The sequence below is a fragment of the Panthera tigris genome, chromosome D4 (genome assembly GCF_018350195.1).
Source record: "Panthera tigris isolate Pti1 chromosome D4, P.tigris_Pti1_mat1.1, whole genome shotgun sequence".
In the NCBI taxonomy this organism is placed as follows: domain Eukaryota; kingdom Metazoa; phylum Chordata; class Mammalia; order Carnivora; family Felidae; genus Panthera; species Panthera tigris.
This window is the reverse complement of record NC_056672.1, coordinates 57238924-57256945: the sequence shown is the minus strand read 5'-3', so window position 1 is coordinate 57256945 and position 18022 is coordinate 57238924. Positions and strand designations below refer to the sequence as shown.

At 41.4% G+C, this 18022-nt stretch overlaps 2 protein-coding genes across 2 annotated transcripts; both read left to right on the top strand.

Annotated features, from left to right (window-relative positions):
• Positions 1-3792: 3792 nt before the first annotated feature.
• On the top strand, positions 3793-4748 carry LOC102957008 (olfactory receptor 13C7-like). The gene has a single exon (XM_007076602.2). The coding sequence runs from the start codon at positions 3795-3797 to the stop codon at positions 4746-4748; it is 954 nt and encodes a 317-aa protein (XP_007076664.2). The 5' UTR covers positions 3793-3794.
• A 12093-nt stretch (positions 4749-16841) lies between these two features.
• LOC102971560 (olfactory receptor 13C7) lies at positions 16842-17807 on the top strand. Its single transcript, XM_007076480.2, has one exon. It carries the CDS (start codon positions 16848-16850, stop codon positions 17805-17807), a length of 960 nt encoding a protein of 319 aa, XP_007076542.1. The 5' UTR covers positions 16842-16847.
• The last annotated feature ends 215 nt before the right edge of the window (positions 17808-18022 follow it).

Here is an 18022-nt window from a genome sequence, read left to right as displayed (position 1 = left end):
GTAATCGGCATGCAGGTACTAAAGAAGATACACAGATGTCTCTCCCCACCTACCTTTTAACTTTCTCTTGTCCCCCTGCACTCCTTGGACTCAGAGATGTGCCATGTGGCTGGTAGGCTTCTATAGAGGGTCTCAAGTGAGGGCTCAGAGGGCTGAAACCTTTCCTTAAGAGAAAGTCCCAACATGCTAGTCTCCAGCCAGAAGCCTGCAGTGGTCTGTGGGTCGTAGAGGTCCCCAACCAGGGGGCTCCAGGACTTCTTTTCTTCAGTCTTTATGAAAATGACAAAAGCATTGGTGGAGAGGAGCCGAACCCACACTCTATAATGAGATCTTTGTGCATTTCCCCTGTGATAACGTGGACCGTGATGACTACATGATGCCCACGTGGGTGACAAAAGTATACAACAAACTGATACCAACTTCCATCTTCTTCTCAAGGAAAAATTAGTTCCCAGCGTCTCTTATTAGCAAATCACCCTCCTTCTCTTTTAAGACCAGTCTTTGTCAGTTGCTTTTGATAGAGATTAGGCTTTAATCCAAGGCTCCTTACCTCCTCCCTGCCTTCCCTCTTATCCACTTATATGGGAAAATTCCTGTTCTCAGGCCCTGCCGAGCAGGCATGGCCACGTTCCATACTGCCTGATTCTCACCTCCTGGACTCCAGTTGAGGTGACCTGAAGGGTTCTCTTGTTTCTTGTCACCAAAGATTTCCAACTAAACAGGAGCTCTTAGCAAAATGCTAGTTAGCTGCCTGGCCTGTGACTCCAGAGCTGCTTCTAAGGGTAGACTCTGCTGTTTTCTCACCAACCCTAGAGCTCTCTTCTGCCCTCATGTCCTCTGCTTCAATCCACAATCCTTATTCCCTGCTATACTATAGTATGGCAGGGGGGCAGGAAGAATTGCTTCCTAGTTGGGACCTAAGCTGCTCTGACCTCCTTCTTCTGACGTTTGCCTGTTCTGGGCTCCCATACAGCTTAGGGGCACTTGGCAATCATCTCTCAAACTGTAGCTGTCACTGGGAGTTTCTGGAGATCAGAGGTGCCATCCTTGTCATTTCTAGCACCTGGTGCTGGCTTGTGGTACATGTTTCCTGTCTTTGAGGGCAAGGGCTAGAGCTGATCAGCCCAGGATGAGTGCTGGGTGACCGCAGCGAAGGTCAGCTACTGGAGCATGTGGATGCCCAGTGTGTCTGCGAGGGTCTAGGCAAGCTTTCATCTCTTGTTTGGACACTTAGTCCTGCAAAGACAAGTGCAGAGCCCCCTCTAACAGATACCATTGTGGTAAAAGCATAGTCAGACCTTAGTTATCTCCTCTACTTCCAGGAAGGTCAGCAAGGACAGGACGGGAATTTCTAATCTAAGGAACATTTCTTTGTAGTGAGAGTTAAGATTTACATAGTGTTGTCTACAATGTATATAATTGAGTTCATGGGACACAGGCTCTAAACTCCTGTGAGGCCTCCACCAAACTTTAAATTGCTTCTGGGATTAAAACTTCCCCCAAACAACCAGAACTCTAAACTCCTCCGTGGTTCTTTGACGGAACCTATAGAGAGAGGGCAAGGGGCAGAGAGCAGAGTGTGTCTGCCCCGATCACGCAGGTTGGGCATGACTGCAGGGCCACTGGGAAGCAGCAACTTGAGGTGTCCTTCCTGCTATTATCTCACCAGGCATGGAGAAGGCCAGCAAAGAGAGCAGCTAGAGCCCCTTTGGCTATGGCCAACCCCGAATTTTCTTTACCTTCTGTGAAATTTGAAGGGACTGCTTAGCTCCAAGATAGCTAAACAGAATTTGCTGCACATTTCCAGGCACAGCCTCAACAGATAGAGCTAGACAGGGGATGGTCAAGGTGGGCAGTTGAAGCTATCACCTCCAAAGCCAGGAGCCTTCCAGCATCCTCCCTGCCATGAAACCTCCTGTCTAGGTAAGCTCCTGACCCTACCATGGCCTCATCCTCATACTGGATGTATACTGAGCTCTCTCTGTAGCCAAAACTTCTCCAAGTAGGTGGGAGAAGAGAAAAGATAGTTGTGAGTAGGGACCAGCTCACAGCTCCCATGTCTCTGAAGGGCTTTTATAGGGGAAGGGAGCAGGCATGTCCTGGGAGTTTAGGCCAGTGGGGGGCAGTAGGAGGTAAGGTATGGGGACAACATTAGAAGAAGGAAGTTCTGTTCAATGTAAGGGAAAACTTTCCAGCAATCAAGGCTGTTTCACAAAGGAATGGGAGCCATGCACTCACATAGCTCAAGGTGTTCAAAGCAGAAATGGGAAAATTGCATTTCATAGACATTCATACAATTGAGGGGAAAGAGGCAAACCAGTTAGTTTTTGACATTTCTGCCAAGCTTGAGATTCTGCAGCCAATAGTACTAATATCTCTAAAAACAGATCTCTTTTTTCCAAGTATTTTCAGTGCCCATAGTTAATGTCCTCTGATAATTGCATGAGGACAGCTTCAGACTAGCAGCAACAGGGTAATAGTCACAGATGCAACATGTGAAGCCCAGGGACAGCCCCCTACCCAAGCTCTGTTACAAGGCAGATATCTTAGAGAAAGGTGTGACATCTCTATTTTTCATGAGTGTCCTAGGGAGAGCGAGGATGATCAGGATTTCATAGTGGGTCTTTGGCTCCTCAGTAGACCTGCTCTAGCACAAATGACGGAGCACTTGTGAGCTTCTGTTTCTTCATGTTTAACATGAGAAGCCAAGGTTTGAGGTTTTCTCTAATATATTGGATTAACTGGTCTACATGACTGGAGCACATCCTACGTGCAATGCCTCTTTGGGGTGACCCCTCTGCAAGGCTGGGTAGAACTGTCGGCTCTTCTATGGGAGAGAAAGCATTATTGTGGTATTGCAGTGGTTTTAATGGTCAACTCAGATATAAAAGGGTCTGAGTGAGGAGCTGTGACTTATAAAACAGCTCCAAAAGCATAGAGCTTGCTTATAGAGTCACAAATGCTCACACTGGGAGGCATGAAGGACATTTGTCCTTGGATTCTACCCCTGCTCCCTAGCACTGGGGGCTGGAACAGACTAAGGGAAACTGCAATGCTGTGGACAAAGGCCATGGTTAGAGAGGGGGGATGTAGAAGTGCTTTTGTTAGGGTCTCCATGAACTATTAGCCAGAGAATCCCTATTGACGGTGCAATGAAGGAAGATCAACCAAACTCATGAGAAATGAAGTATAAACTAGGCATCAAGTAACAAATATAAATGCTACGCAGATTCTAATGTTCCTGGCCTCTGCTCATCACATCCTCTCCGTGTAGGACTCCATGTGGCATCAAATTATTGTCAGAAAATTATTGTATAAGCACAGGATTAGAGTAAGTGAAGTGATGTCAGTGATTATCACCACTGAGTATGACAGCCAGAAGCCCCTAAGGACACTGCAGGGACAATTACAGGCAGGCAGGGCTGGCCAGAAGAGCCAATCAGTGGTCTGGACCCATGCATTACAGTACAACTTCAGGGTTCCTCTTTTATGGTTCCCATGTAGACCCTTCCTTCAAGTATGTCAACACTATTCATCTGTCTAAAATTCTATCATATATCATGATTTGATTAAGTTTCCAGGGTCTGCTCTTCCTGCTTTTGATTTGACATATCCTGACTTTTAAGGTAACTTCAGTGGACAATGATTTTTGTAATTTAAATGTTAGTATTATAAGTTGGCATGCCAAAGGATAAATTTAATTATAAGTTGTCATTTAAATCCCCACATATTGATCCCTATAAACATGTGCTTGCTGTCCTCAGTTTTCCTGAGGGTAGAAGAGAGAACTTAAAATGGAAGTGGGCAACCAATCTGTTGTAGTGGGATTTGTCTTGCTGGGGCTGTCAGATCAGCCAAAGCTTGAGAAAACGTTTTTTGTGTTCATCCTGTTGATGTACCTGGTGATCCTGCTGGGCAATGGGGTCCTCATCCTGGTGACCATCCTTGACTCCCACCTGCACACGCCCATGTACTTCTTCCTGGGGAACCTCTCCTTCCTAGACATCTGCTACACAACCTCATCCATCCCTCTCGTCTTGGATGGCTTCCTCACTCCCAGGAAAACCATCTCCTTCTCAGGCTGTGCCATGCAGATGTTCCTCTCCTTTGCCATGGGAGCCACAGAGTGCGTGCTTCTGGGCATGATGGCATTTGATCGCTATGTGGCCATCTGTAACCCCCTTAGGTACCCTGTGGTCATGAGCAAGGCTGTCTATGTGCCCATGGCTATCAGCTCCTGGGTGGCTGGTGGAGCCAACTCCTTGGTGCAGATCTCTCTTGCAGTACAATTACCCTTCTGTGGGGACAATGTCATCAACCACTTCACCTGTGAGATCCTGGCTGTCCTGAAGTTGGCCTGTGCTGACATCTCCATCAATGTGATCAGTATGGGGGTGGCCAATGTGATCTTCCTGGGGGTCCCAGTTCTGTTCATCTCCGTCTCTTATGTCTTCATCATTGTTACCATCCTGAGGATCCCTTCAGCTGAGGGGAGGAAAAAGGCCTTTTCTACCTGCTCTGCCCACCTCACTGTGGTGGTCATCTTCTATGGGACCATTCTTTTCATGTACGCAAAGCCCAAATCCAAGGACCCCCTGGGGGCAGATAAGCAGGACCTTTCAGACAAGCTTATATCCCTCTTCTATGGAGTGCTGACTCCCATGCTCAACCCCATCATCTACAGTCTCAGAAACAAGCATGTGAAGGTCGCTGTGAAGACTCTGGTGAGTCAGAAATGCTTTGCCTAGTGAGAGTAGGGGGAAGCAGCATACCTTGTGGCTCTGTGCACACAGATCTCCTAGGAAATGACTGCTTCATAATCATAGATTTGTTCGATGGTCCTACACACCAGTCTCATCACAAAACTGCCCAAACAATGCGCATCAGGATGGGACTTTCCTGAGTGATTGACAATGAACATCAAATCTTTGGAATGAAGAGGGGAGAGGACTGTGCTACATCACCTAGAAACAAGGATAAGTGACTCTTATATTTTATTTTTGTTATGAAAAAAATAAATAAAAATGGAAAACTTTGTAAGAAAAACATACTTTCCTTGTTCATGTGCTGACCAGCTGCAATTTGTGCCCATTATGTTGTTTTCTGCTCTACTATGCAAGGGGGGGGGGGGTATGGCAGTGAGGAAAAGTCACTTCTTAATTGGTGTCCAAACTGAAAACCAACCTGCCATTTTGCAAAATTACCAACACCAAGACATCCCAAATGATACCATTTAACCCTGCAGGGGACCCAGAGTGCTTCCTGTTTATTTCCTGCTTAATATCCTAGAGCTTATTTTGGCTCCATCTTCTTTTATTGTACATAAAGCACATCTATTCCTACCCAGATTTGTGAAGGAGGATTTTGTGTCAACACTAATCAAACTCCAGATACTGTAGGCCAAGAATAAAATTTCTAGCACTCTTCAGTTCATTATTACTGCAATGCAAAGTTTATATTCTGAGTCCCTTTATTTCCCTGGAATTAATGTTTGCAACCATCCAGACTCTAATGGTCAAACTCAATTTCCTCTGTCTCTTCAGGATTTGGACTGGACACTGGCACCAATGCTACAAATCCACTGGTAATTACTCTTGTGGTTAAGAGCATGGACTTTGGAGCCTGACTGATGTGGAGGTGCCCCTGCCTGTGTAACTTCAGATACATTTTTAAAAAGCTACTTAATCTTATAGACTCTTAGTTTTTTAATTTGTAAAATGGACATAATGAAGCCAACCCCATGGAATTGTTGTGGGGATTAAATATATTTCACTTAGGAGGGGGTGGGGAGAGGGAGAATGGGTGATGGGCATTGAGGAGGGCACTTGTTGGGATGAGCACTGAGTGTTGTGTGTAAGCCAATTTGACAATAAATTATATTAATAAAAAATAAATATATTTCATTTTAATTTAATATATATACATATGTGATACACAAGGGCTAACAAAGAATATCCTCTCAATAAATGAACATTTTTGTTATTAATGAAATATGTTAAATAACTCCTCTGAGGAAGGCTTATGACACGAAGACAGTTCAATTCCACAGTTAACTGAATCACTTCTGATATATTATTATAGTGTCTTTTTGTTTGGCTTTCTAGCTTAGGAGTCAATAATCTCATTTCTCTGGGCATTTCCTCTGTCACCTTTCTTCCTTATCCACACAGGTTAAGTTATGCATGTCTGAGCTGTGCAACACTGACCCTACCTCGACCAACCAGATTCTTTCTGCCAGATTTTGGGGATTGTTGTTAATACCCAAGAAATGAGTCACTACATTCATAACATACAAACTTGGGAGTTTTGGGGTAATTGTGTTCACCCACGTGTACTGGGGTGGTAAAGAGAAAACAAGTCTGCAAAGAGAAAAGAAAGAACAGCCAAAGAACCGATGATTGAGGGCTTCCTCATATGTTCCCAGTTCTCAGTTTCCAATTTTTCCTAGGCCTAGCCTGTATTCCTGCCCTTTTGTTTCTAAAGGACACTCCTTTATATTAGATTGTATTTTTGAATAATCTAGATTAAGTTACTTTCTTTGAAAGAGGGCAATAAAAGTCATATCTAATATGATTACTAATGTATAAAGTAGATATTCTCTATCATGTGCCTTGTGCAAATGGAGTGCTAGGCTATAATGCACAGAAGTCTTAAAGAATTCAGTTTTGAAACAACTGTTGTGAACTCAATATGCAGTGCTTCTTGTAATCAGTACTCCCTCTCTGCTACAGTGGCTTTGCTCTCTGTGGATCCCATCACCTGTAAATGTGGAACATGTCCAGAGGTTGATGTAATATAAAATGTTTAGGTTTAAATCCCTGACCAGCCACATAGAGCTGAGAGACCGAGAGTGTATTCTCTGCTCTTGAAGAATCTCAGGTATATTCTTCCACACAATGAAGGGGGAGTACTAAATCTCAAGTGATCTCCACCTGTGAATTTCCTGGGATCTGTGTTTCCATCCACTGGTGGGAAAGTCCCACTCTGTCTTACAGCAGTTTTTATTTCAGTATTTGAATCTGAGTCTGGTTCCTCTCATCTCCTTAGCTGCTCATGTACTAGGAGCACCTTCAGAGCCTCCTTCTTCTCCACTAGGCTCAACAACCAAACAGAATGACTCAGGGAACTGATGTCATTCCACCTCTATCATTGGTACAATGAACAGAGTAGCCATGATTGCAGGAGGTTATTTGCTAAACAGGGACTCACTCACAAAGTGAGTATGTAGCTACTTCAGCAGCTAATTGTTCAAACTCTCAGCAACAGAGACCAACCCTCATTCGAAGAGACTATTCAGCCACTTGGCAGTAAGCTGATTACATTAGGCCATTTCCATTCTGAAAGTGCAGTGATCCATCTTGATTAAAATCAACACCTCTTCTGAGTATGGGCTACCTTTTCTCTCTGAAGGGCATTAGCTAACATCACCATCTGACAACTCACAGAGGGTTTGACTTATCCCGTGTAATATTTCATTGGTCCAAGGCTCATTTAGCAAAGTTGGTGTCATTGTGAGATCGTGATTATGAGATCTACTGATCCTTCCATATACTGCACCATCCAGAAATAACTTGTCTGAGGGAATGACATAATGGCCTTTTGAAAGCACTGCTAAGGCACCAGCCTGGTGATAATATTCTTCAAGAATGGGGTATATGGATCCTAAATTAATGGCTGTTTTATGGTTCTGTGCCCCCAAAAGGCAAAATACATGGTCTAGGAATCATGGGTGGTAGCAAGAGTATCCCTGATGACATCACCTCCAGTTAGCTACTGGGGGAATTTTTACTTTCAGTCACTGTAACATTACGCTTTGTAGGTATAAGTGTCCTAGTTCCCAGAGAAGTGTTGTTTCTACCAGGGGACACAGAAAGAGTCTCATTAAACATTTGTAGCACTTAATTGAGGTGTAACTTCCCTACCATAAGATTCACCCATTATAAGTCATGTTCAATGATTTTTGATAAATCTATACAATTGTGCAATTATCACTACAAACCAATTTTAGAACATTTACATCATTTCAAAAAGTTCTCTCATGCCCATTTGTAGTCAATCAGTCCCCAACTCCAGTCCCAGTAACTACTAATCTACTCATTTCTAGAAAGATTTGCCTTTTCTAGAAATTTCAGATAAATGGAGCAATACAACATATAGTCTTTTGTGTCTGGCATCTTTCATTTAGCATGTTTTTGAGGCTCATCTAGTTATAACATGCATTAGTAGTCTCCTTTGTATCACAGACTAGAATTACATGGATCTGACATCTTGTGTTTATCTATTCATTCATTGATGGACATTTGGATTTTTCCAGTTTGGGGCTATCATGAATAATGCTACTATGAACATTCACGTACACAACTTGGTGTGGAATTGGTGGGTTGAATGGTACAAATAAGTTTAACTCTAAGAAACTGCTAGCTTGTTTTCCAAAGTGGCTGTATCATTTTAAATTCCCACAGTGTACAACATTGCCAGTTTCTCTACATCCTCACCAACACTTGGTGTTATTAGTATTTTCAACGTAGCTCTTATAGATGTGTAGTAGTAGCTCACTGTAGTTTTAATTTGCATTTCCCTGGTGGCTACTAATGTTGCACATCTTTTCATGTGCTTATTAGCCATTCACGTACCTCTTTAGTGAAGATATTTTAAATTGGGCAGTTTATCTTCTCATTATTGAGCCATACATAAGAGTTTTTTATGTAACCTGGATATAAGTACTTTATCATATATACAAATTACAAATATTTCAGTCTTTTTTGTCTTTTCATTTTTATGGTGTCATTTGAAAACCAAAAGTTTTTAATTCTGTAGTACAATAATCAATTTTTAAAAATAAATTTTGATGTCTTATTTAAGAACTCTTTACTTAATCCAAGGTTACAAAGATTTTATTCCATGTTTCCTCCTGGAAGTTGTATAGCTTTTTTTTTTTAAGAGAAAGAATGCACGAGTGGGAGAGAGGGACAGATGGAAGGAGAGGGAATCCTAAGCCAGCTCCACACTCAGCATGGAGCCTGATGCAAGGCTCAATCTCACAACCCTGGGATCATGACCTGAGATGAAATCAAAAGTCGGATGCTCAATCGACTGAGCCACCCAGGCACCCCACAGGTTGTATACTTTTAAGTTTTACATTCAGGTCTGTGATCCATTTTGAGTTAACTTTTTGTATGGTGTGAAGAAAAGGTTTCATTTATTTTTTACATGTGAATATCTAATTGTTGCAGACCATTTATTGAAAAGACTATCTTTCCCCCCATTGGATTGCCTTGGCACCTTTGTTGAAAATCAATTGACCATAAATGTAAGGATTAATATCTGGACTTTCTATTCTGTTATATCTACTAAACTTAAAGCTATGGCTATCCCCCAGTCATGTTGGGCTTCTTACGCCAAGAGACAAGAAGGCAAGGCAAAGAGTCACTCCTAGTTACATATAACTAATCCTAGTAATCAGGAGGAGATAGGGCTGCTTTTACCCAATGAGGGCTGCTATGGACTAAATATCTGTGTCCCACTAAAATTCATACTTTGAATCCATAATCTATTAACTAGGAAATTCAACCTCTGACTACTATGTATCCAACAGTAGGACCATATATCACAGAGATTCTGAATCAGGTTGTCTGGCTTTCAAGAGAGCAATCATTTCAGTCCAGAAGGTATTCCAATGCAAACACAACATAGCTGTGGAGTTAGAAGAAAGAATTTAACAGAAAATAAATAAATAAATAAATAAATAAATAAAATAAATGTGGCATTGGATGGAGCAAAGGCATTGTGCATTTTCCATTTAGAGGGGGCTAGGTAAGTATCAGGTTTTAGAATAATGCAGAAAGCCAAGCAGCTGATAGTACAACAAAAGACTGGTTGTGTGGTTGTGGCCAATCGGGGAGTTGTTCTCACAAAAGGAGCAAACAAAACTACCCAAGTTGACCAAAGATGATCATGGTGTGATGGGTTCCAAGAAGTGATGGACATCATCAAATAAGGAGTCTGATGGGTCTAATATGTGCTCTGTGTTACCCCAGAATGTCAGTTAATTGATGATGACAGTGCTTCCCAAATTTTGATGTTAATATGAATCATCTGGGGATTTTGTTAAAATGCAGATTATGGTTCAGTAAATCCAGAGTGGGACTAGAGATTTTGTAGTTCTAACAAGATCTCAAGTGATGTCACTACTGGTCTTAGACTACACCTTGAGTAGCAAGTACCTAGAATATGCTGGCAGAAGTAGTCTGGCACTGCGGTTGATTTATTAATTTGCTTTTCTGACTGATTTATGTATTCTTGTTTGAGTAATAATTTTGAGACAACTAAAATATTCAGATGTATACAGTAATCCCTAAAGCAACCACTAGAAAAGAGATAAAGCCAAAAATTCAATAGATGAATTAAAATGGAATTAGTTCTAAGAACTATTCAATTAACCCAAGAGATTTCAGGAAAGGAATAAAAGAGGAACAAAAAATAGATGAGATAAATGGAAAACAATAACAAAATAGTAAATCTAAACTAATCAATGATTACATTAAATTGAAATAGATTAAACATACTAATTAAAATACAGAGACTATCAGACTGGGTAAAAAAGAAAGACAACTTAATTCTGTCTAAAAGAAGCATTTTAAATATACAGACACATCTAGGTTGAAAAGAAAAGGATGGAAAAATATATCAAACAGTTAGCTGGAGGATATATAAGTATCAGATAAGGTAGACTTGAATAAAGTATATTACCATAAAAAGAGACATTTCATCATGACAAGGTATAAATCAGGAAAACATAAAAATCATAAATGTATTTCACCTAGTAACAAAACCTCAAAATAATATAAAACAAAATATGGACATAATTAAAGGGATAGATAGGTCCATAGTCAGAATGGGAGATTTTCATATCTGTTTCTCAGTAATTGATAGAACTAGACACAAAAATAAAAAATTAATTCACTATGGAATATAGACCTAAACATAAAAGCTAAAACTATAAACCTTTTTATATAAAACATTGAAAAATATCTTTGTGACTGGGGGTAAGCAAAATTTTCTTTGATAAGATATGGAAAAGAGTAACCAAAAAAGAAAAATTATAGAATTCATCAAAATTTGAAACATGTGCTCAGCAGAAGACACTATTAAGAAAATGAATATGGAAGCCACACACACTGAGAGAATATTCACAATACACACATCTGACAAAGACTCGTATCTAAAATATATAAGGGGAGCACCTGGGTGGCCTAGTAGGTTAAACATCTGACTTCAGCTCAGGTCATGATCTCACAGTCTGTGAGTTTGAGCCCTGCGTTGGGTTCTGTGCTGACAGCTCGGAGCCTGGAGTCTGCTTCAGATTCTGTGTCTTCATCTCTCTCTGTCCCTCCCCTGCTCACATTCTGTCTCTCTCTCTCTCTCTCAAAAATAAACATTAAAAAATAATTAAAAAATAACATACATAAGGACTCCTACAAACCATTATTTTTAAACACAACAACAAAGTATATAATGAGCAAAATACTTGAACAGATAATTGACAAAGCTATATGAAGGACCAATGGGCAAGTGATCAAGTGCTCGATATCATTAGTTATCAGGAAAATGCAAAGAAAATCACAATGAGACCGCTACACATCAATCAATTTGGCTAAAATTTTTAATTTTTTAATGTACATTTATTAACAAGCTGTGCTGTGCTGTGCTGTGCTGACAGCTCAGAGACTGACACAGGGCTCAAACCCATGAACCGCAAGATTATGACCTGAGCGGAAGCCAGACACTTAACTGACTGAGAGGTTGGCTAAAATTTTAAAGATTGACAACATCGAACACTGATGGGAATGTGATGCAGTGAGAACTCTTGTACATTACTGATAGGAGTGTAAAATGGTGTACTTTGGCAAAAGATCTGTCTGTTTCTTATAAAACTAAGTGTATATACCTATGCTATGACCCAGCAATCCCATTCTCAGGTATTTAGTCAAGAGAAGTTGAAACACATGTCTACAAAAAGACTTGTATGAGAATGTTAATAATGACTTCATTCATAACAGCCAAAACTGGAAAACAGCCCAGATGTTCATCAGCAAGGAGAATGGGTAAACAAACTGGGATATCCATATAATGGAGTACTACTCAGCAAAAAAAAAAAAAAAAAAAAAAAAAAAAAAAAAAGACAAACCACTAAATCATTTAACAACATGGATAAATCTTAAAAACATTCTGAATAAAGACTTAGGCAAAGAATAGTTACTGCATGATTCTATTAATATGATGTTTCTAAAAAGGTGAAAAGTATTAAAACAATGGAAATTGCTCTGGGCATGGTGGTATTGGGGACTGACTGGGAAGGGGCATAAGAAAACTCATCACAGTGGTGGAAATATTCTCTAATTTGATTGGATTTGGGCTACATAGTGTGCACATCTGTCAAAACTCACTGGATCATACACTCAAGGTGTATATATCTCACTGTAAGTAAAATTTACTCCCCAAAAGTGAACAGCTTTCTATCAGTCTGCGTAAATGTATGGATTTGTTATCACGACTGCTATTGACAAGGCACAAATTTGTGTAAAGAATTTCCTAGAACCTTCAACACAACAGGAAGGTGTATTCTATTGGTGGCTTGTTATTGCATTTATTACTGTTACTTTGCTCTAAATCATAGTGAAAAGCCCCTGTCACAAGGTCATTTGAGGGCCCGAGATTCCTTGTGCCATGTGATCTGATGATAGGGACTGGTTTGCAGGATGGCTTTGAGTCATGGTTTCACCATATATTTATTTAGTTACTGTTTAGTTACTGTATGCTATTTGTAAAATCACTGTGGAAGGAATGCTGTGCTTACTTCAGGCTCATGTCTTCAGTGCTACTGAACATGTCTACAATGATTTATTGTCTTCTTACTTCTGAAAGGATGATACACAAGAGGAAGCAACCATGTCACGTGTAACCCCCAAGAGCTAAGTGAGAAGGAGGGTGATAGGCAAGCTTTGGTCCAGAATGAGGAAAATCCTTCCGATCACTAATGTCCTCTGGCAATGAGATAGCCTTTTGGGAAAACAGAAGGTTCCCTTTCACTGGGATGTGTCACCTCTTCTAGATGTGTCACCTCTTCCTTTCCCTAGCTTCTTCCTCACAGCTCACTCCATGAATCCATTTATTTATTTATTGTTATTTATTTATTGTTGCAAAACAAATTACTACAAAACTTACTAGTTTAGAGGAACACACATGTATTGTTTCATAGTTTTTGTAAGTCAAGAATCTGAGCACTGATTAGCTGGGTCTTTCGTTTCAGGGTCTTTCACAAAACTATAATGAAGATGTTGACAATGGCTGGGATCTCTTCTGGTGGTTTCATTGGGGAAGAGGGAAGAGTTTTATTTACAAGCTCACCTACGTGATTGTTGGCCATGTAACTTGAAGGTAGTTGGTCTGAGGATCTCAGTTCTACACTGTCTGCCACACAGTTCCTTGCCTCAGTTCCTGCCCTCAGTTCGTTGCCACACAGGCCTCTCCAATCTGACATTTTGCTTCATTAAACCCAGAAAGACAGTGTAGTCTTTTGGTTAGAATCAAGTCACTAAGAGAAGGGAATTACACAATGCCATGAATATCAGTAGGCAAGAAAATTGAGGGCCATCTTAGAGGCTGCAGCCAGACTCTACCCACATAGAAGACATAGAATGTTTTCCCTGGACTTTGTTTTCTTTTTTTTTTTTAAGTTTATTTATTTATTTTGAGAGTGAGAGAGAAAGAGAGAGAGAAGTTGGGGGAGGGGCAGAGAGAGAGGGAGAGAGAATCCCAAGCAGGCTCTGGGCTGTCAGCACAGAGCCCTACACAGGGCTAAAACTCATGAACTGTGAGATTGTGACTTGAGCCAAAATCAAGAATTGGATGCTTAACTAACTGAACCACCCAGGCACAACTTCCCTGGACTTTGTTCCATATCTCTTGTTCCATGATGCTTTCCAAACAAATGACTTTTTGAAGCTATGGAAGAAATACTCAAGCCCAAGACCTGTGCCAAGCTCTGTCCCCAAGATGGTTTTCCTTTTCCCACCACCCCTTTCCTATCTCTTCATGTGTAAATTCTCCCTCATTGTTCAAGGCCTGGCCAGAAACCTCCTCTTTCCTGAAGTCTCCTTAGGGTTCTCAGTGGAAGTTCCCCCCAAGTGTCCAAAGCCATGCCCTTGAGCACTTGATACAGATGCATTATGCCTGCAGCTGCTGGTTCCTTAATGCCCCAAACATAGGCTGTTTATAAATAATTCATACCTCTCCAGCTGCTCTTTTCAAGAATTTTAAGCATTTTGAAGTTTGTAGACATTCAAGTAGGACATGGAAATGGTTCCCTCGATATTCTTCACTGGCCTAAGAATGGAAAGTTCTAGCAGGAACAAAGGGAAGAGAAAAAGAAGTTTTCCTAGAGTGCTTTCAGCATAATTAGATCCTGGGGACATTTTCCCAGAAGTATAAAAAGTTTTCTGACTTTGTATGATTCCATTTCCAAACTTTTAATCACTTCAGGGAACACAATAGTCCCAATTACAGCACTGATTTCAAATCGCCTTCTGCATGTACTGGTTGTTCCTTTGGAGATTGTGCCTAAAGCACAGAATCAAGACAGATAGGATGAATGGTTTTCATCCCTTCTTCAAATCAGAGGTGGACATCTCAGCCTGAGCCTTTCAAAATAGTGTTGCTATTTCTGGCCCATGCACTATTCCCAAGCTGTAGGGACCCTTTTTCAGTAGGTTCCTGATAAAGGTAAGTGAGAGTTCTTATCAGAGTAATACTCAACCTTTCGTTAGCACAGTAACATTTCCAGCTTCTCACTTGATTTTTCAAAAAGGTTGGGACTTGAAAAGGGAAGACATGAAGTAGTTTCAGTGGTATTGCAAAACTGAGGGCCACACAAATATCTTCTTCCTGGATTAGAAAAACCTAGATGGCAGGAAGCCTCTGAAACTTTTCAGTCTCATTTAATGTGATCATCTAATTTTAGAGACACCCCTGGAAATGAGATGGTTCCATGGTTTCAGAGCCTCTTCTGTATCTCCATGGAGCATTATCCACATAGTAGCCATGGAAATGGCTGGAGTTGTCCCAGAGTTAGGCTCCAGAGGGGACCATTTATATTGCCTGCAATGTAAATGGGATCTGGAGCTGTCATCATTGTAGCCTGGCCTTGAAGGAGCCTCACTGGCTCAGCAGCCCGGACTTCCTGAGCCCTCCTTCCCCACTTCAACAAAAGCAGTTCTGCTTTATATTTTAGGGCTCTGAATTTAAGAAAGCAAAAAGTTCCCTTTCCTTAAAAAAAGAAATTATCTTTACTAAAAAGTTTGAACACCATTGATCTCTTTTAATCCCAACACAGAATAGGGTAACCTAAGGATGTAAGAGAGGGAAGGAAGTACTGAAGTCTAAACAACAAGTTAGAAGGTTAAGAAGAATATAGCCCAAATCTCTGGCTTACAGACCTGATGACTTTCCACAAATTCACTGCAATTCCAGAAGGAAGCTGAGTACCACCATATGAATAAGGAACTCTTAGGAAGCTGTCTTCTTGGTTCAATGTGAAGAAAAATTTTCTAATACTCTAGAGCTCTGCAAATAATGGAGTACACCATTTAGGAATGTAATGAGCTCTTCATTCTTAGAAGATATCAAGCTGAAACTAAAAAGCCATGCATCTGTGGGGCATAGAAAATGATCTCGAATGGGAGAGAGGGTTGGACTAGATTACTTGGGGAACAGAATCAGTGACAGAATATTAGTCTGAGTGACGTATCTAGCAGATAAGTCAAAAGGCTCAAGGACTACTAATGCTCACTGATTCCTGTATGGATGCTCACCTAGAGGAAAGGTGACCCAGTAGAATGATAAGAAAAAAATCACTGCTCTACTTATCTAAGAGAACTAGATTTCCATAAACTGTGATTTCACTCTGCATCTTTAGAGCCAGTCCTGTAGCTTCGTGGAACATCAGATTCAAACTATTTGGGATGTATTAGCATTTCCAGAGCACAAAGTTACTTTGAGACTCCCTCCCACCCAACACACACTTGTCTTTCCATCTCTTTTTGTCCTTAAAAGTCCAGCTGGATTTTATATTACCAAAGAGCTTTCTGTGACCCTATTTCCATCAATACCCTGGGTGCCCTTATGGATACTCTAGTCTCTTCTGAATCTTTTGCTTCCCTTTCCTGTTAAGTTGTGAGCTCACTTAAGCCTTGGTTATGAAGCACCCCTGTTCCTCATAGGAACTGTCATACCCACTTACTGGGTGCTCAAAAAGTAGGTGGAAGGATGTTCAGACACAGATGGATGGATGGAAAGCCCTGGAGCCAGTGTTGCCCATGAGAAAGGAGATCTTGGGAACAAGAGTATGTTTTCTGTGAGAATGACCTGGAGAGGAAATTAGTTGTGGATTCACAACTAATCATTTCACTAGTAACGGGCACAAAGTTGGAGAGCATGGAGCAAACTTAATGTCACTTTTCTGATCAAAGTTTAATGAGATGAACTGCCATATGGACACAGAACCAAAAAAAACTGAATGTGTTATGTGTCTTATCTCTGATCAAATTCATTAAATTATTAGAATCACCATTTTAAACATTGTAAACTTGATGTCCTATGGTCCCAAAGTAATTTCTGATTTTATTGCTTCTTTTTCTTGGAAATAAATAGAGACTGTGGGCTTTTAAGACTATTATCCAATCACTCAGCCTAACTGGAACTTTAGATCATATGCCCTCGGCCTATGCAGGGCAAAGAACACTGAGTTTGGATACCTGGGTGTTTTCCTCTGTTGAAGGAGGAGACATACCATGGAAAGTGTCAACCAGACTGCCTCTGTGACAGAGTTTATTCTCCTGGGACTCTCGGCCCACCCAAAGCTAGAGAAGACGTTCTTTGTCCTCATCCTCCTGATGTACTTGGTGATCCTGCTGGGTAATGGGGTCCTCATCCTGGTCACCGTGTCTGTCTCCCGCCTGCACACGCCCATGTACTTCTTCCTGGGGAACCTCTCCTTCCTGGACATCTGCTATACAACCTCCTCAGTTCCCCTCATTCTCGACAGCTTCCTGACCCCCAGGAAAACTGTACCCTTCTCAGCCTGTGCTGTGCAAATGTTTCTTTCCTTCGCCATGGGAGCCACAGAGTGTGTGCTTCTGGGCATGATGGCATTTGATCGCTATGTGGCCATTTGTAACCCCCTTAGGTACCCTGTGGTCATGAGCAAGGCGGCCTATGTGCCCATGGCTGCCAGCTCCTGGGCAGCTGGAAGTGCTGCCTCCATGGTTCAAACGTCCCTTGCAATGAGACTTCCCTTCTGTGGGAACAACATCATCAACCACTTTACCTGTGAGATCCTGGCTGTCCTGAAGTTGGCCTGTGCTGACATCTCCATCAATGTGATCAGTATGGGAGTGACAAATGTGATCTTCCTGGGGGTCCCAGTTCTGTTCATCTTTGTTTCCTACGTCTTCATCCTCACCACTATCCTGAGGATCCCTTCAGCTGAGGGGAGGAAAAAGGCCTTCTCCACCTGCTCTGCCCACCTCACTGTCGTGGTCGTCTTCTATGGGACTATCCTTTTCATGTATGGGAAGCCCAAATCCAAGGACCCCCTGGGGGCAGACAAGCAGGACCTTTCAGATAAGCTCGTCTCCCTCTTCTATGGGGTGGTGACCCCCATGCTCAACCCCATCATCTACAGCCTGAGGAACAAGGACGTGAAGGCTGCTGTGAGAAACTTGGTGAGTCAGAAATGCTTCACCCAGTGAGGTCTGGAGGACAAATGTCCCTGTAGTTCTGTGCTCTTGGCTGCCTGCACCCATGCATCGCAGAAGAATGTGTCCTCCAAGGAAGATAAATGTGAAGAATGATTACCAGAAAACAGAATTCCATATGCAATGGAGAACTTTGGCTGTTACTGGACCCAAGTTCTAAAAACAATAAAACCTAAAACCTGATGGGGTGGGACTTGAAGGGTCGGAAG